Source organism: Oncorhynchus gorbuscha, linkage group LG05, assembly GCF_021184085.1.
Source record: "Oncorhynchus gorbuscha isolate QuinsamMale2020 ecotype Even-year linkage group LG05, OgorEven_v1.0, whole genome shotgun sequence".
Taxonomy (NCBI): domain Eukaryota; kingdom Metazoa; phylum Chordata; class Actinopteri; order Salmoniformes; family Salmonidae; genus Oncorhynchus; species Oncorhynchus gorbuscha.
Window position 1 is genome coordinate 35,128,700 of NC_060177.1, and position 20,297 is coordinate 35,148,996.

At 40.7% G+C, this 20,297-nt stretch overlaps 1 protein-coding gene across 1 annotated transcript; it reads right to left on the reverse strand.

The window, feature by feature from the left end:
* Positions 1-5,635: 5,635 nt before the first annotated feature.
* On the reverse strand, positions 5,636-13,324 carry LOC124035096 (fibroblast growth factor 4B-like). Its single transcript, XM_046348515.1, has 3 exons — positions 12,724-13,324; positions 9,834-9,937; positions 5,636-9,156 (listed from the first exon to the last, which is right to left on the reverse strand). The coding sequence occupies exons 1-3, from the start codon at positions 13,016-13,018 to the stop codon at positions 8,980-8,982; spliced, it is 576 nt and encodes a 191-aa protein (XP_046204471.1). The 5' UTR covers positions 13,019-13,324; the 3' UTR covers positions 5,636-8,979.
* Between the last annotated feature and the right edge of the window lie 6,973 nt (positions 13,325-20,297).

The window sequence follows — 20,297 nt, forward strand, 5'->3', positions numbered from 1 at the left end:
AGATCCTTCAATGAGCCAGCCTCTGACTGTGGTGGTATGTAAACAGCTACGAAGAATACGAATGAAAACTCTCTCGGTAGGTAGTGTGGTCTACAGCTTATCATGAGATATTCTACATCAGGCGAGCAATAGCTCGAGACTTCCTTAGATATTGTGCACCAGCTGTTATTTACAAAAATACATAGTCTGCCGCCCCTTGTCATACCAGACACTGCTGTTCCATGCTGCCGGTACATCGTATAACTAGCCAGCTGTATGTTGATATTGTCTTCGTTCACCCATGACTCCGTGAAGCATAAGATGTTGCAGTTTTTAATGTCCCATTGGTAGTTTAATCTTCCACGTAACTCGTCAATTTTATTCTCCAAGGATTGCACATTTGCTAGCAGAATGGATGGAAGTGGGGGTTTATTCGATCGCCTACGAATTCTCAGAAGGCAGCCCGCTCTTCGGCCCCTCATTCTCAGCCTCCTCTTCACGCAGATCACGGGGATGAGGGCCTGTTCCCAAGTAAGCAGTATATCCTTTGCGTCGGGCTCGTCAGAGTCATGAAAGGGAAACAAGGATTCTGGTCATCCGTGGTGAGTAATCACAGTCCTGATGTTTAGAAGTTATTTTCGGTCATAAGAGACGGTAGCAGCAACATTATGTACAAAATAAGTACAAAAATAAGTTACAAACAAAAAACACAATTGGCTGGGGGCACGTAAAATGTCTGCCTTCTTCTTCAGCTCCATCTTATACACCAGAGCCTGCCCACTTGAGCCTGCTTACTGCACAACAAAATCCATCAATCAGATTGATACATGAGTGTGTAGGTGTGGGTTCTGGGGTGTCCAATTGTTCTACATTTTTTCAATGTGGGTGACTTAAAATAGCCTGTTTTGTTTTTGTACAGACACCACACCCTTACCTAAACAGCACCCTCACCTGAGAAGTAGAAATCAAAGGGAGAGAAATTGGGAATTGAGTAAATGTAGTTGACATAGCTAAGTAAATGGTACAATACTCTTACTGCATTGCGGATTGCTCTTAAAAGAGGCTTTGGTTGTGCATAGTGTAGTCTATGGTGTTGTCAGGGAACAGCACCCTCTTCGAAGAAGTAGGAGGTGAAGATCTCCCGCACACGGATTGCCTCTCTTGCTGCATTGTTGGACCCCATCCTTGAAACATCCTGCAGAGCAGCAGACTTCTCCTCTGGCACACAGGGGCGAGCTTCAGATCCCCTCCTGGTCCTCGTGTCCATCCTCATAAAGTTATGCAGGACACACCTGAGTTCCTCCAGGAGGCAGTCCCAGATGGCCCTGGTCACCCAACCTTGCCGTGCCCTATACGGTAACTAGGCAATCGTTTTGAAGGAAATCTCCAGTGACAAAGTATCTGTAGGAATATGGAAGATAATGTCATTATTAGACTTATAGTACATCATGAGGTCATTGTGGATTACTGAAGTATAATATCCCTTATAACAAATCATGATAACATTGGATTGATAGATGCATGTGCAAACACATGTGCATGTGTAACATGTGACAATAGCAGGATCATATCAAGGATAGCATCACAAATGTATACATAAATACCACTTGAAGCTTGATGATGAGTTGATCATTTGAATCAGCTGTACAGTGCTAAAGTAAAAGCAAAAAATGTGCACCCTTGAGTCCCCAGGACCAGGACTGAAAACCACTGCTCTTCATTGCAACCTCTACATCTGCAGACAGGCTTTCCCAGCTCTCTATATCTGAGGGCAGAAAACCTCACAAAAAACAGACTTCAGTATACTCAAAATTAGAACGCACTGAATATTATGTTACTTTTATATCTGTCCTCACTTCTAGGGACTGGAACTACACCAAAGCACCTACCCTATCCAGAATAGCCTACTCTCTCACTTTGACAGTTGGGGATGCTATCCTTTCACCCTCCTCCATGGCTGTTAGCTAGCTACCTGCAAATGCATTTGGTTTTTTTTTTTTCAACAGTGATAAATACACCAATATAGCTGACTAATATTAAGTTAGGTAGCTGGTGATATTTAATTCACTTAGCCAGTATGTAAAGTTGGCTAGATAGTTAACTAGCTATGTTAGCAGCTAATTTGAGTTAGTCTGCACTGTAGCTAGTTAGCTAATAACACATTGTTTGTTTTTTTACATTTTCGAAATGCATTTACTTACTTCAATAGGTTCTCCCAGCCATGTGGACAATTGGAAACAGGGCAGAAAAGTGTGTTTGTCACCAGAGCCTTTTAGAGCATATTACTATTGAACTATTTACCCATTTTAATAACCAGACCTTCATACAAACTTGCTATGCTGACTCACATTCGAATGTGCTGCCATATGCTGCCAGCACTCCCACAAGCGAGCCACTCTGGGCAGCCTAAGCAGCACGAGGCAATTTACCATGCGCTAGTGAACACGAGCCGTAAGTCAGTTGGCGTGCCTTGACCAATGGCCTCCTTAACAATAGTGAATTGAAGGCCTGCACGGCAATCCGGTGCTGTGACCTGATGGTGACATTTGAAAGAACGCCTTTATGCTTTGGATGAAGGCGTCGCACTGCCTGAGTCACAGTTAAACTAGGCTCTCTTGCCAGGCCAAACTGTCTGGTGAAAGACTTTAGAAAAATGGTGTCATGCTCAAATGAATGCATGGCTTCTGTGTGATGCAGTGCAGAGGATGTGACATTCATAGGCCTACTGATGTACAGTACGATTGACCTATGTGGTCATCCTGATGTCACATCAAATGAGAGTTGATTGCTCTGCTAATGCACTCACTGGCAGGCAACATCCATCTGCCATTATACATACATTGTAGTTTTATTTGTAGTTTTATTGTAGCATAGGATAACATAGGATAGGATAACCTCCACTGTTTCTGCTGAAATGGTGACCATCGGCTCCATGATTACAGGGCAATGGTCCATGTCATTTCCTAAATGCCCCAGTACAGAAAGCATTACACAGCATGGAAGTGAAAGGGGGGGGGGTCTTTTCAGCACCTTTTGAAGTAACTTGACTTTATAGGAAAACATCTGGAGGATCTCAAATAGACACTTCACAGCTGGCCCTACAAAGAGAGTATGGGGTACAAACACCCTCTCTAAGTTCCCCTTTACTCCCTTTGGCCCAGACCCCCAGGCAGATCAGCTGATATGAGTCGAACACATACCTCAATCTCATTATCTGAAATGACAAATCACGAAGATTTAAATACTGCTCGTTTGTAACTGACTTTTTCGTCCTCATGCTAGTAAATGCTTAAGGTAGGATGGAAAAAAGCAGTTTAATAAAAAAACTAGCAGTATTTTAATCTTCTCGATTTGTCATTTCGGATAATGGGATAATTAGGAGTACAGCGACATCTTCCATCCCTGGATTGAAGTATGTTTTCGAGCCATATCCTGCGCTCGTCACCGCGGTGCAAACATGGGTGGAGTGCATTTCGACTTGAAGAAAATTACTGAACTTCAAGTCGGGTTTTGGCTAATGTAATCCATAGATTTAGCCATTTAGAACAAAAAGATTACTCAGTCAGTGTCGTAGTACATTTCAAGTGAGACACTATCAAGGTTTTAATAACTGTGTTACACTGAAACATTATGTGATATAAAAATATGTCTCTGAAATGGGCAGCAGTGTGACACGCCTTGGCTCTGATGCCCTCCCGTGTGCCAAGTTCTGCCAAACACACTGTTTGCCAAAGATGCTGCCTACTATCATGGCTGAATAAAGCTAAACCAAGGGTAACACTGAGGAGCCAGTCACCTGATAGTACACCACGTGTTTATTAGCACAAACAGTTGTTTGCATGTGGTTTTGGCCAGGTGTGGCTATTTGAATATCCTTGCCTGGCTGATGTGCTTCAGCGCCTCGCTGTTTTGTTTTGCTTTGCTCTGTCTGAGACAATTAAAAGTGCCATAGTGCCATAGATCAAAACTCCACTCATTTATTTCTTGAGAGAAGTTAGTCAATCCGAAGCATCTATATTGTGGTTGAATAGCAGGGAATAACCTTAGTAAATGAAAACAACCACCAGAAGCATTCCCATTGCATCCTCTCTGTTCTGCGCTTATGAGGGATAGCCCCATAAAATCTCATTTTGTTTTGACAGTAGGGAACAATTGAGCCCCGAGTGGCTTCATCCATCTCCTCTCATTGCCCCTTTCCCCCAGAGATGATCCAGCCTCACTGGCGTTAAAGACTCAGGCTTCCGTTGTGTTTGCCGGCAGGATAAAGCAGCAAAACCCTATAAGCTGGGGCTTAGGAGGTGCGATACCCATGGAATCCAGGGACTCTGTGAGGGGGCCTAGATAACTAAGTGCTCAAGGTGCCCCTGCCAGTTAGCAACACTCCTGGCCCCATCCCACTGCAGCATGTTTTAATCTTTACAACTGGTATCTACACGGATGGCTTTGAACACTGTTGATGATCTTGGAGTTACAAATACTGATGTGTGTGTATAATGTGTATGTTGGAGGTGCATGCGTGCAGGAGTCAGTCTTAAATAGCTTTTGGCCGTGAAAAACGTCATTTGTGGAGATTGCCAGTACCGTTCACAATTCTGCATGTTCACTTTTATTTTGCATTTTTGCAAACTACATTTTTAGTTTTGCTGTTTGTTTCACAAATACTTTGATATTCTACCTCATATCACATGCCTTATGTCAGTTCCCCAGTGCTGGAACCCCTAGTATTCACTGAACTCTGTTAGGGCAGTGTGGCAGAGGGACAAAATTACATTGGAAATGTAGAACGGGCTGCTTTCATTCTACCTCGCTGGAATCCTCTTAACACCTTGCTGCCTATTTACATAGGACCATCGAACAACCATTCGAATCAAATCAAATTGTATTTGTCACATGCGCCGAATACAACAGGTGTAGACCTTACAGTAAAATGCTTACTTTTACAAGCCCTTACAAGCCCAAGTATCGTACCCATCTCTGTTAGCGAACACATCGTTGCAGGTTTTCCTGGCTGTCTCTGTGTAGTCTTTTGTGTTTTACAGAACTTGAAAGGCACATTTGAAATAGAAAGACGTGTTGGCCCGTGGGTGGATGGATGATTGTTTGGTTGACAGACAATAGAGACAGGGCATATAGATGGAGTGTAGCCAGTATTTTTAGGGATAGTTTTACAATCCATAAACATTGCCGCCTCAGTTTACTTGAGCAGAAAGCTGTCATTCTTTCAGGCAAAGACAAGGCTCCATTTAGCTCGAGCTACCCAGTGGACAGAAATACATGTGTATTGAGTGGCCACACCTGTCTCACTCTTCCAAGGCTATTTTTCTTTGAGGTATTTATCAAAATGGACAGTTCAACAAAGAAATAACTTGGAATTTTACACAACTTGCTCTCCTCTCCTCGACAAATATATTTCTGGTTTCTCTATCGAATAATGTGTATTGTAGTACGATAGATCAAATGGAATTTGATGTAACAGTTTGAAATTCTGTGAGTTAGAGAACCATTGGAATGCTGAACTCCTATGTAATCACACTTCTTTCTAAACCATTCAGTGAAATTATTGTACAATTGATGTTGTCAGAGACCAGTATTAGTATGTGAAGACTTGTACCATCAAGGGTTCAGACATGAAAGAGTCATTTTACAACATTGGGAGTTTTATTAACTTCAAATTTAAGTTAGGCATTAGTCATGTGCACAGCACATACATCAATATATTCAACAAGACCTGTATAAAACTACAGATAATATCTAGTAAATATATATATTTTTAAAGACAATGGAAACAAGAGTAACAAGACCACACGACTCAAAGACACTTGTTACTTGAGACCGAAGAGCCCTCCCCTGGATGCAGAAACAGCACAGCAATGGAAGAGATAAGCACCCATAGAAGACGATAGACAATGAACATTTTAAACACTGAAACATGCTCGTTATTCTGCATATTACGCTATTGTCTCTGTAGCATCAGGGATAGATTAAATGTCTGAACAATTGTTCAAACTGTCTTGTCTATGAGGTGCACATTTCGGGAACATTGTGTCGTGTTGCTTGTACACTTGCCGTATAAGCAAATGAGGTGACTCTCCTGGGGTTGGAACAGGGTTGAAGGGAGAGGTCACAGAATATTTGCCAGTGGCTTCTCAGTCTTTTGTAAACATTATGGTGAGCCATGCAAAACAGTCTAATTGGGGAACGTTTGGCACAGCTGTGGCAAAGGAAAATAGTTATGAGATTGGCAGTGCAGCCTGGTGTCTCGGGTGACTAAATAATATTAACAACAGGGGTTCGAGCATCCAGGTCATATGTGACAATATTAAGTCAGGTACAGCGTTGGCTAGCTCTTTGACTAGTCAGTCTCAGGAGCTGGATGGTATGCAAGAGCATCATAGTCTTGACTCGTTTTGGCTGCCATGTGCTCGGGATCCGGGATAGGATTGTTTTGCGGGAGACATAGACTTCCACAGCAGGTGTTTAGACGTGGACACAGAGAGTTCACCAACAACACCCTGAGATATTTGCTGGCGCTCCAGCCATTCCATTATTTACTACTAGCCAGTGATGTCTTTTTCCTTGACTGCACTTAGCAAAGCTATTTGCTGTGTCAAAGTTACGCCTCATTAGATTTCTCAGGATTTGGAGGCTAATTGTTATTATTGTTCTATTGAATATAGAACAATGCGGCCATCGCTTCCAGTTTGAGTTGTCTAAAATCAGTACTGTTACATTGTAAACTGCCATGGTATGTGGAATGTTGAACCTGAGATGGAACCCTCTCAGACGAGAATGAACACCATCGTACAATCTAGAACTATTCTAATAGTCCCAGTTGGTATTAGATAGAACGTTGCAGCCCTGCCCACTTGTGGGGAAAACAACCGGTGGTGACATAGGTTGACCTATTGGCTCAGAGTAAATACTCTACATTTTCAAACGCAATTTTCTTGTTGTCCGCTTGTTTTAGTCCATTACAAAACTGCATTTAAGAAAAGTACAACATGCCTCAAGATAACTTTTCAACACTCAATACTTAGAGAAAATGTAATATTGTAGGTCATCCCTCGTGCCACTTTTCGTGACAGTGCTTGCAGCAATGTGAGTGAGTGCTAGCTAGCGAACGTTAGCCAAGACCAACAACACAAACAAACGAACTATACAGCTACAAGTAGTGAGTGGAGTTACAAACAGACTATACTAATCAAGTTAAAGGTCTTACCTGCGATTAAATGTTTTCCACACACATAGCTACGAGTAGCCTACCTGGACAACGGGTCCCCACATTTCCCACTCTCCAACGCCAAATAGCCTGAAGCCACAGCACAGGGCTCTTCTCGCAGGCTCTATTTCCCTACATGGGAGCATTGCGAACCATAGGTCAGGGCCTTTGGTCTGGTTACATTGAACAACACAGCGGCTTTTCAGCAATGTTTTGTTATTTCTGTATGGCAAAAAACAGTTGCCTCTTTTACAATGGGGGTCAATAGGAAAGAATGATGGTTTTCCCCAATTTGTGGCTGTGGTTGAGGGAATTCCTTATTATTACGTGAATACCGACTGGGATTATAGAGAGAGAGAGACACTCTCTGGCATGGGCCATCTCCCGGTCAAACCCCTTTGTCTGTGAATGAATGTTCCCAAAGGCGGAAAAACAGACTTTGAAGCAGCATCGCTATGCTCTGCCAGTTACCAGGGGTTATATTTACAAAATATATAAAGAAAAATATAGGGTTACTGGTTAAGCATATAGTGCAGTCTAACAGCTGTCTGTAAATATTCCCATCATGATCATCCTTTCTAAAAGTAAATCACAGGGTAAAGATAGCCCAAACGTGACAGGGCGCAACTGGGACGAAATGGCTGCCTGAACTTCTGCCTATGGCATGGTGCTCTGAGAAGAGATTGGGGCTAATCTCAAACTGGTTCAATAGAATTACTTCAGGACAAACTCTAGAAAAGTTTGGGGGTGGGGATTGTTGAATATGTGAGGTAGAGGATAGATAACAAGGAAAGTGGGGCAATGGGAAGAAATGGGTGGCGATACATGTCCCCAAAAATAATGTATAGCCTTTCGGTGTACCAACTGGGGGAAAACATAACCTTTTGACAATCCTTACATTATCTTGCCTTCTTTTTTTTGCACTCAGCGAGGAGCTCTGATGCTGAACTTGCTATGATTTCAATGAATCCTTTTGAGATCCATATATTTTCCATACTGCTGAGGACTTTGAGTGTTTTACTCCCCATCATAAAAGTTGTATGTTAAAGAGCCATGGCTATGGTTTCTGCCTTGTGTGTCAGCAGACTGACCTTGCCTTTAAACTCTCAAATTCTCTGCTTATACAATGTCAAGAAGATGCCTCTCTCTACCCAGAGTCTTATAGATGTGACAAAGATTGACTGCAGAAAAGTTCAAAGTTCAACCACCTGGCAGAGCTAAAAACAGATTTGAGAGGGTAGGACTTCAACGTGGCTCTTTCTGTAACCAGTAGCAAGCTGATACTGTTTCAATTAGACTCCAAAGCCATACAAAGAGTCCTGCCATTGGACAATTGCTTCTGCTTCTAAAACCAATCATTTGATCTAATTTCACTTGTTTGAACTTCGGTCTAAGACTTTAAAGTTATTTCCATAGAAGAAAAATAATATAAAAGTATCCTTTGCTCTGTCGCTGTAGAATATTTTGTCTATAAACAGTGCAAAGAAAACCATAATTATACAAAGGAATCTCACTTACCCAAACACTTAATAGCAGCAGACTTCTGATAAATTAAAACACTTAAATAAATGTGTTGATTTCTGAAATTCCCCCTCATGTGAGGACCTGTTTCCCCCCAAACACAAAATTGTTTTACATAATAAATAAAATGATATACAAACGTATACATACAATTTCAACGGCATGATACACTCAGTCTTGCATAAAACTCCAGTTGAAAGTGCATCATTTTGAGTCCCCCTCACCCCACCTTATTGAGGTTAAGTCTATTTCTGAGTGACTCAGATTCTCGGCAAGAAATGCGTCACTGTCATGGCTGGTGACACTCGGTTTCCTCTTTTTGTTTTACCAGTCTTGCTTAGTCCAATGTACATCGTCGGGTATGCCACCGATTCGTAAGCATTGTAATTATTTGCCAGGAGAGTTTCTTTGAATTTGCAGTCGTTGTTGTAATGAACCTAAAAACAGAGAAGATTAGAAAGATGTTTAATTATAGGCTATATGTTTAGTGTGAGCAGTATAATGGCATAGACGTGACCTACTTTGTGGATATTGAACCTTGACAAAATATTTTATTATGTCTCGTAACAGTTATATTCCATATATCCTTAATGAATGACATAGGGGTAGGCTAGTCCATTAGACTGCTTGGTTTTGTCTTTGATGTTGATGCTTTTGTGTGGTAGGGATAACCGGGGCAGGTGAAAAAAACGATTCTGTAAGAGCCGCAATCCAACTATTTAACTATCCCATCAAGAACATTAATGAATGTGCTGTGGGGTCTATAGGCCGTGTGTGTGCGTCGTCTTTTTTGGCCAGTTCATCTTTACTCTGGGGAAGGACAGTAGGTGCATGTGGTGGCTGGCAATGCTAAGAATGGAATGTGCAGTCTGAATGATCTACTGCGCTACCGTTCCTGGGTTTATCCGGCCCACAATGAAAACACGGCCAGGCACTGGAAGCATGCCATAACCTAGCCCAACAACGTGACATGGAAAGGAGCTGTCGGGGGTGCTGTGGTGGATGTAGCAGAGGAAGTGGTTGCTACAGCTCAAGTGGTGGCATGTCATCGAGTAGACTACGGATAAGAGCATCAACCGGCGGAAATCAACCGTAAATCCTCTCGTGCACTCACAGATCCGTACAGCTTCCCTTTGCTGTTCATGGCCACGAATAGACCGCGTTGGACGCCAAAGATTGTCACAACTCCTCTCTCTACTGGAGATATCTCAAGGAGACCTGGAAAGAAGAAAACAAATAGTTTTGTATGTGGTTCACATGCAACTAATTTCACATCACGGCGCCAGTTGATTTCACTCATGTCTGGAGACAGAAACAAAGGTTCAAATTGCGCAAGCATGCATCCTCCAAGAAAGAGGCTTGTACTCGCTGTCAATTTAGATGCCTTTGTTAAGGCCTAAAGTGCATGTGATATAAAACACCAAATATCAGCTGGTATAGTGTAATATATAATTAAATATTCACTATTAGCAATTGTGAATATTAAATATTCAATGCAATTCAACAATAAAGTACTGTATTGCTGTTCCGCTATGTATTACCTGCAGCATACTGTGAATTATTGTGCATTGTGGAGAAATATTGTGGGAGGAAAAAGAAGCGCTGGCTCATTAACATATTTGAAGGCTGTTGTGGCTATATTTGTTGCATCTGATAGCGAGAGTCGTGTACCAATTTAAATGATATGTGGTCGTTGTTCCCTAACAATGCAATTTATATAGGGAACAGATCAGAGTGGTAACTGGTCTTAAACCTTTTAATGGTTGAATATTTACCCACGTCCATTTGACCTGTTTTGACCTCTAATCACGACCAGTTTGGAAGCCTTTGTTTAGGCCTCTAGAAGTGCAAGTGATAGAAAACACCAAGTATTCATTAATATGCAAATGCATACAGCCAACTTGCTTGCTCTAATCCCTTGTAAAATACTGTCTAAATACTTGTTTTACAGTTTAATAGTCACTTTTAACGTATTGCACTGTGATGCATTGCTCTGGCATCAAGTTACCATGAATATCTCAGTATTGGGGCGGCAGGGTAGCCTGGTGGTTAGAGATTTGGGCCAGTAAACGAAAGGTTGCTAGATCGAATCCCCGAGCTGACAAGGTAAAAAAAATCTGTCGTTCTGCCCCTGAACAAGGCAGTTAACCCACTAGGCCGTCATTGTAAACAATAATTTGTTCTTAACTGACTTGCCTAGTTAAATAAAGGTTAAAAATACAAAATTGTTTTGGCACTATCCAGAGATAGTCCGAGAATTATCGTAAGATATCTTGATGTAATTACAATTATTTTGAAGACCAATGTATTCTCAACTACAACAACATTTTCAGTAATGGTTACAGAAACATTTGACTTGCTATGACGTTTTACTTGTTATGAACCTTTGGTTGAATGCACTGACTGTAAGTTGTTAAGGACAAAAGCATCGCTAAATTAACAGAATGTCAAAAATAAAAGCTTGCAAAGAACACTGTGTCGCTGCATTGGTAATTACAGTAATATACTGTAAAGTGCAAGTGATATACTGTAAAGTATAGTATAGTATAGTAACATTTGTGGTACAGTAAAATGGATTACCATAAAATTGATAACAGTAGCTGCACTGTAAAATAAATTAGAGTAACCTACCAGCCAATTGCTGCCAGTAAGTTACTGAACATGTTACAGGAAATGTTTGACAGTGCATTAACAAACATTGGCATAATTTTTTAAGGTCAATCAAGCAGCCTATGGACCTCTGATGCTGTTCTTGTGCTTGTATTATTATTAAAGGTGTCTTAACTGAACCATCATATGTCACCGTATGTCCAATTTAAGTCCTCACTTGAGCTTTATGTCCTGGACTTTTGAGGCCAGAATGGTGTCTGACTCCTTTTTTAACGTTTTTTTTTTATGGCGACTAGAGCTGTTCAAACAGAACCTATGTAATGTATCTCCCTTGAATTTTATGCCATGTCTCAAAATAGGCCAAGGGAACACAAAACAACCTTTACGTTCACAGGCAGACCTTGTCGATATAGGCGATAGGGGCGTATTTGTCACATTATATCGTTGAAGATACCGGTTCATATTTGCAATGACAACTGTTAGACAAATAAATGCTTGTTATTCTTTGTGTCTGCAAATGTAATTGAATATGACTTTGTCTCGAGCGGACATTCATTTGACACGCAAGGCCAAGAGGTTAATTTACCGTAACAGATGGGTTTATCTCCGTCCTAACGTTAGGACGTATTGGATATTGGCTTGGTTCCTAGAAATCTCTGATTTCAGACACTGGTTTCAGAGTGGAAAGCACCCACACGTCATGTTTAGCCTCCAGATGTTCCAACGCATGCCCACCTTATTCGCTCCTTTGACACTTATGCCTATTTATTTAATAGGAGCATCGCTTTTTTAGCTAGCTAGCATAGCACTGCATGTCACGGATGCCACACAGACAACGTGTTTCATCAGCAGTGAAATAAGAGGCGCATTCTAATCCTGCAATCAAGTCATATCTATTCCACTTCCAAATGAAGCACATTGGTGAGGCATTTCAAACAGTTCCAAGATACCCATGCCCCGACACTGACACTATTACATAATATGCCATATATTCATATCGCGATAATATGTTTATGAAGACACAATCTAGCAGTCTCTTCAAATAAGTATAGGCTAATTGGAATACACAAGTGGCACATAAAAACGTGTTTTTATACATATAACAAAAAAAACATTTGCGTAAGTCACTAAAGTTATTTAGAATTGATTGCATGAAATATGTTGATATATTAATATGATATATTAAATATTTTTATTTATTATTTATTTTTTATAATTTTATGAATAGCCTAGGCCTATTCTAATACCAATGGCTCGCACGGGAACGGGATAAGTGCATGGAATGACCAGGCAGGCCAGAGATCAGGTTGGGAATGCCAGCACAAGAGGCGCATGCGACTAATGCCAGAAGGCAATCTTATGCATAAAAGTGCAAATAATCATTTTGAACTTACTGTAAGGGTTTTCATTGTGCACCCCTGTTATTCTCCCATCGGGTGAAACTTGAATATGAAACCCAATTCCTACGTTGCAATAAAGGCGTCGTAGCCGTTTAATGCCCATAAGATAGTCGCTGTCCCGGTTTATCTCTCTTTTCTCCCCAGGGATCCGAGCCAAGGACCGCGAGTACAGTGTCTCCCAGCGTCGTTCCACCGTGCCATTCAGCCTGCCAGTGAAGGGGGCACAACGCACCAAACTAGTCATCAGTCCCAAGACCAATATTGGTAAGAAGGCCGATTGAAAGGCCATCCTTACCAACACTGCAGTAGCCTACAGTGTTTGTTGAGGGAGTTTAGGGGACTAAAAATATCACCCCTGTGCCGGCCTTTACCTTGAACTCCGAATAAGACAAAATGAACGACTGAAAAAAAAGCAAAGAAAGAAGCTCATTCCAAGACAAAGATGACGAGTTCCGTTTGGTGCGACATCAATTCTTGCTTGGTTTAACTGTCCTCTCCGAGGTAACGTGTATAGATAGATTCGAGTCGAACTTGTCCAAGGATAAGTTGAGAAGCGTTGGCCGTCTAGGCAAGCGCAGCTCAGCCATGCCGCTTTTCCCTCGCGGACGATATTTATATCTGCTGCGAAATTACATCACGCAATACCTACTGCATCACGGGACAGTATTCTAAGCCACTCTAAACAGACGGATCCCTCATAATGTACATGCTGTGCCAAGGTTGGGGAGGGAGGGAGGGGGGGGGGGGGCGTTTAACGAATGTCAAAACTAGACTTGCCCGGATAACAAAACAACATTTGCCAGTGTACACTCATATTGAAACGAGCAAGACTGCGGGAAGTTGTCTATACAAATAATGCCCTTATCAAATAGTGAAAATTAGAATAAATACTTTGTAATATAGGGCTTCATTGTGTAAAGCTTCTTTCATTTATTGGACTGAAATTAAATAATTTATGTATGGGAGGATGTAAAATAGGAAATAGCCAAGTTTACAGACTGCGGTGTCAGACAGGAGACAGTTCTATAAATGAACAATAACAGGAAAAAACAAAAGTTGAATTCAACGAATTGGAAACACTAATTTAAGACTGACACACACAAAAAATGACCCCGGTTCTTAAAGAGAACAATGGTGAGACTAAATATAATATGAAAAAGCATGATAAGTAGATGCTCCGGCTGATAATCTGCAGGGTGAAGATAGTGGCACAGAAAAGCTATTCACGACTATTTACGTTTTTATTGCCTACCTTGTGGAGGATATCGCGACAATGCCATTAAGCTATTGCTGGCTCTAACTCTGTCAAAGTTCTGAAGTTATAATAACATCAATAAAGTAGTATACTATAACATAACTGATAATGATAAACAATTATTACTCAATTTACGAATTAATTTGCAGTGCCAATGCTTCATTGGGCGAAAGATCATTTTGAGAATGTGGACAATGCAGAATTTTTTGATAGGGTTCAATGTGATTTAATGTGGTGTTACATAGACAACATCAGTGTCCCAAAGCAATGAACGTGTGTTTTCTTATTTTCAGTTACTGCTTTCGTCTGTGTCCAAATAATGGGCAAATTCCATCAGTGACATGCATGAACTGTCTACTATAAGCCACCAATTTGCTTCTACACGACTTAAGTTACTTACATCTCTACACGTTGGTGAAATTGATTGGGGAAACAACATTTTCATTAGGCTAGTCAAAACTGTTAGGTCAAATATTTTTCAACTTGAATGGCACTGGTGCTATATAGGCTTGTCAACAGTAAGTACTCTACTTCATCTCTGATAAAAAATGTGTTTTTTTTTGTGCCTTTTCGTGTATCTCTTGGAAATCATTGGTGGGTTTACAGGCGCCCTTTCGTGGACCCTGAACCTCCCAGTCACAAGCTGATGATTCTCATGAAAACTTTTTCTCATGTTCACGTTTGGGTAATCCTCAATATATAGGCTAATAACATTGCTCCACTCTATGCAGCAAATTTGAACTTTGAATGCAGTCAGATCTTGGAGCCGTACCCCGAGTTGCTCAACCTTTAGCTTGACTTGACCCCGCTCTCCTGGGTTCGCTAGTTCACTAAACCATGCCTACTGATGACACAGAAGACGCGTCTTTTTCAGTCGGTTCATTTGATCTTTTTCCGATCTTTTTCCGTGTCTCACAAGTGTTTGTGCTCTGCCTTATGGATAATCAAATAGATCGGGGGTGACATTTGTTGTTGCGTTGGCAGCGATCACTGAGGTACTAATGATTATCATTCATTACCATTGTACACATCCAGTACAACTTTGGTCTATCTGTACACGTTTGAGCATCGACTATGGAGGTTACCTCCATGTCAACTGAGCTTCAGGCCAATTTATTCCCCTGGTTTCGTTTTGGATCAATTCCGTATAACTGATGGGAAATATACTATTGTGTAAATGAAACAGGCATACTTCAAAAATATGTTTCTGGACAACATCAAACAGATTTTTCTGGGCGAAAATCGAACAACAAACAAATATTCGAATAATTAATTTAATAACTTGCTGACTTTTCAAGCAAAGATAATGGACTTGTACGGTTTATAACTGTCCTTTGAAGATGCACGGTATTGACCCATACTTCAACAAGTGACGTTTATCCTTTCACGTAGTCCTGGGGTGCCGCTCTCCATGGTGCTGTAATTTGTCTCCACATTTTTAAGTAGGCTACACATCGCGCTGCATAGCGATTCACTATCAAAGGGTAACGTTTTGAATTACTTTCTAACTGTGTTCGGTTGCTCAATAACTTTTCACTCTCGTATTTGACTGAATACATTTTCGACGTTGCTGTCTTGATTGCTTGAGATTACTCCACGTCTAAGCCTGTAACTTTTGAGCATGTCTTTAAACGTGTTAATTAAGGACAACATTAATGTGTGAAGAGGATGTTTGAATCAGGCAGCGCTTTCATCACATGGCAGGTGGTTGTAGCCTGTTTTGCTCCAAATCTATTGCTCCCTTGGCTCAATCTCTCCTGGTCAGCAAGGCAATCGACAAGTGTCTGCGATGTCCTCTGCTTTCGCCCTTTACCTGACGATATCGAGGGACACCGTACACTTAAAATACCCTCAAATCTGCACGTGAAAACACACCCATTGTCCCCTTGGAAAATACAACCGGCAGAGACCTATAGTGTATTATGCAAGGTACTGTTCACAGTTCCATTCACTCAACTTTAAACCTTTTTGTTTTTGTTGTAATCGGCATTTATACATAGAAATGTGCGAGTTTTAAAGGACATTGACCCAACTGCATGCAACTGTGATCTATACACTCAAATTGTAGCTTGATAAGCTGTGATAGTCACACTTCAGTGTTTTGGGCTTAGGTGTTGCTGTTAACCGTACACTCGATAGCCCTATTTGAAATCTATTTTGTTAAAAGGAACATGATGACAGCATTTTAGCAAGCTCTAGGTCTAGGATTATGCATTTTGCATAGTGCACCACATGACCTAAAGTCCTACTCGACTATGTATTTTATGAGTAAAATCATTCAAAGCTGTATTAGATTTGTTTAATATTTCCTCGGTGCTAAAACGTTGAGAATTTCCCCAATTGTTAATTTGAATACCACCCAGTTGATGATTTTCACGTTTGATTTGGACAGTGTCAATCTTTTTGCCTATAAAGGGAGAAATCATCCTGGTTTGATCTTCGTTGATGCTTGCTACTGGCAGTTACTGCCGATACCAAACTCGAAGACCTCCTATAATATCACGTGGGTTGCGACAGCCAGAGTAACCGGCAGTAGCCGTTTCAGTGACTATAATTTCTTTATAATTTTATTTCTGCTGGTGAAAGAAAATGAAATTGAAAGTGAATGTCACTAATTGTGTAAAAAATATTTCCGAAAAAAAATTGTATAACATAATTTTGGTATAGACTCAGGGGTAGGCTACGTCACTTGTATTTTAAGGTGAATGATCAACTGGTCTTTGAAGTAGGCCTATCACTCTTGTGGGATAGAAGTCGTGATTTTAGCACTTGCTCATTATTTTATGGCATCTTATAAATACTGTCTGATGTGAACCAAATATTATTTGAGACAAAGAGTATCACACAATTTGGAAATTGTGTCTATATTTATATTTATATAAACACAATTTAGATCACATCAATATGTCACTTCTCAGTCAAGTTGTTATTTGACCATTTATGGGTAGATGTTCAACAAATCAAAAATGTGAAAACCAAAACAATGAAGTGTTAATTTGGCTGAGAGGTCATGGTAAGCAGTGCAGACGGCCTGCACAGGACATACACAAAAGCCTCTGAGGTTCTGTGAAGGTGGAATTCCTGGCCACACCAATTCGGCAGGCATGAGGGCCTGTCTCCTTTTGGAGAGACACTGAATACCTGCGGTTTTAATTTGGTGGGACACATTTCACTGTTTGTTAAGATTACATGTTCAAATTACAATAGCAGCAACGATAATAGTATCTTATTCAAATTCTTCGATTTCATCATCACTCTTCTTTTTAGCCTTATTCTGACGATTGCTTGGTATTATATTGAATTTGCTCAAATTATGACTTGCTGTTCATAAGCTCATTAATGATTTATTTAGGTTACATTTCGTGTCATATATGCGTATACAAGCGTTTGACGTTTCAAATAAAAAGTATTTGCACTCCATATATTTGCTGAAAAAATCCAAATTGATGTGCATTGCTTCATTATTACAGTCGTTGTTTGGCAGAAAAGTGTCAAACGTTTAATGTTAATGTTTCACATTATAAACTTTTGGGCTATTTTGTCTGCTTTCTGTGAAGCGTTTGTCTTATTAGAAAACCACTATCCTAACGCCCTACCCCTAGGGTGCAGTGTCTACAAGTTAACACAAGAGATGCTTTCCATAGATGGGAAAAGAGAATCTGCGCTTGCTTACCTGTGATAGCCTATGGTTTATCCCGCCGTCTGACGTAGTTGTGGAATACAATGCCTTCAATCACTGGATGTCATTACAGGTTTTACCACGTCGACTGTGGGAGGGGAAGTTTGCTAGTGCACTAATGAGGATCTCCCCTTGACATGGCGACAGCCAGACACGTCATTGTGTTGTGCGGGTCAACAGAAGTCGCCATGTCGAGATGCAAACTCTAACTACTGACCTTTTGTTGACTTGCTTAGTGCCACGGAACTAATAAGAGTGCCATGTACCTAAATAGATGTTCTGCTGAAGCACGGAGGGGAACAGGAGAATAACATGATCTGTGTGGGAATATGCAGAAGGGGCCAAGCTACATGGTAGCCTCAATTTCTACAATTTAAATCAGTTTTAACTCCTGATTTCTGTATGCTTCCTATTAAGTTGAATGAACATGTCCCATAACCCCCAATTAAATATTGTTATTGCTTTATCAAAATGGTAATTTTCATACATTGTTTCTAAGCTTGATGTAATTGTAGGTATAAAATAGAGGCCTAGTGAATAACCCAGTTACCGTTGTCATGTCAGACTAGGCTACAACCTTTACACGCAAGTTAAATTGATCCTGTCTATTTATTTTCCTCTTCAAAAATGCAGGGTGGTCACACATTGATGATGGGTTAAGATCCCAGAAATGTTCCATAGAGTTCAAATAACAGACACATCTCAACATCATCTGTTGAGAGGAGACTGCATGAATCAGACCTTCATGGTTGAATTGCTGCAAAGAAACCACTACTAAAGGACACCAATAAGAAGAAGAGACTTGCTTCGGACAAGAAAGATGAGAAATGGACATTAGACCGGTGGAAATCTGTCCTTTGGTCTGATGAGTCCAAATTTGAGATTTTTGGTTCCAACCGCTGTGTCTTTGTGAGACACAGAGTAGGTGAATGGATGATCACCGCATGTGTAGTTCCCACCGTAAAGCATGGAGGAGGAGGTGTGAGGGTGTGAGGGTGCTTTGCTGGTGACACTGTCTGTGATTTATATAGAATTCAAGGCACACTTAACCAGCATGGCTACTACAGCCTTCTGCAGCAATACTCCATCCCATCTGGTTTGCGCTTTGTGGGACTATCATCTGTTTTTCAGCAGGACAATGATCCAAAACAACTCCAGGCTGTGTAAAGGCTATTTGACCAATAAGGAGAGTGATGGAGTGCTGCAGCAGATGACCTGGCTTCCACAATCACCTGATCTCAACCCAATTGAGATGGTTTGGGATGAGTTGGACCGCAGAGTGAAGGAAAAGCAGCCAACAAGTGCTCAGCATATGTGGGAACTCCTTCAAGACTGTTGGAAAAGCATTCCATGTGAAGCTGGTTGAGAGAATACCAAGAGTGTGCAAAGCTGTCATCAAGGCAAAGGCTGGCTATTTTGAAAAATCTCCTTATAAAAAATATATTTGGATTTGTTTAACACTTTTTTGGTTACTACCTGATTCCATATGTGTTATTTCATAGGTTTGATGTCTTCACTATTATTCTACAATGTAGAAAATAGTTTAAAAAATAAAGAAAAACCCTTGAATGAGTAGGTGTGTCCTAACCTTTGACTGGTACTGTAATTCATGTCTAATGCTCTCCTGGGAAATAGCATATGTTTTCGTTAGCCAGCGGATATAAGGCAACATCAGAATGTATATGTTATTTTCTGGCTGATAAATGCATATCTTTGTAGGGTGACCGCTTAGCCTAGGCCCTAGTCATCAGGCTATTTAGATGAAGATATGATGTTTTGTCCTGTGAGATTAGACGAGAATAAGACAGCGGGCGGGGAAACACAAAGGCTAATTCAATACTTCCACTTATCAAAAGTCCCACATTCCGGTTAAGTAATATTAGAGTTTGGCATTCATAACAAACTATAGCAACATGTTACACTTTCTATGACACAGTTTCTTTTTCAGGAGGGATTGCCTTGTTTATTGGATCTGAGGCTTTGGTCGTTTTTGGAGAGAAAAAAAGCAGAATGTCTCGGGCGACACGGCTTCCCAGGTTCCCCTAGAGACGCTCTATTGTCATGCTCAGGAAGCTTTCAGACCCTCAAGGTATAGGATAACACTTCTTTATATGCTCCTATAGATTTAGCAATACACAGTTAGTGGGTGGTTGTGAGGTTCAGTTTTTCATATAAACTTGAATTCAACATTCAATGACAGTGCTTGCAATTAAAAACATGTTATTGTATCCCTAACACTTTCTCTGTCATTAAAACGGGTGCAGTCACTCTGAATGAGTGGGAAGGGTAGAGTACAGCATAGAAGGGATTGGTTCCCCTGAGAGAGTTCCATTCTGCTGGAAGGCCGTGAGAGCCATTTTACTTCAGGACCGTGGGATTACACTATTGGGTTTGATGAAGGCTAAGCACAAAGTCATGGTACTTGGAAATAAAGAAACAACCATTCAGCTTTTAAAATGTCAATTTTGCCATCATTTGCCTGTGTTATTTTGAAACTGTGTAATAATCACCTCACCTTGACAGAGGTAACTCAGACGCTAACATTAGACCTCCCTATTAACCCCAAGAAGCCCTTTTTTAAACACAACGTTCACAGGTTAAAAAATGTCCATATGACATTAAAACAAATACTCG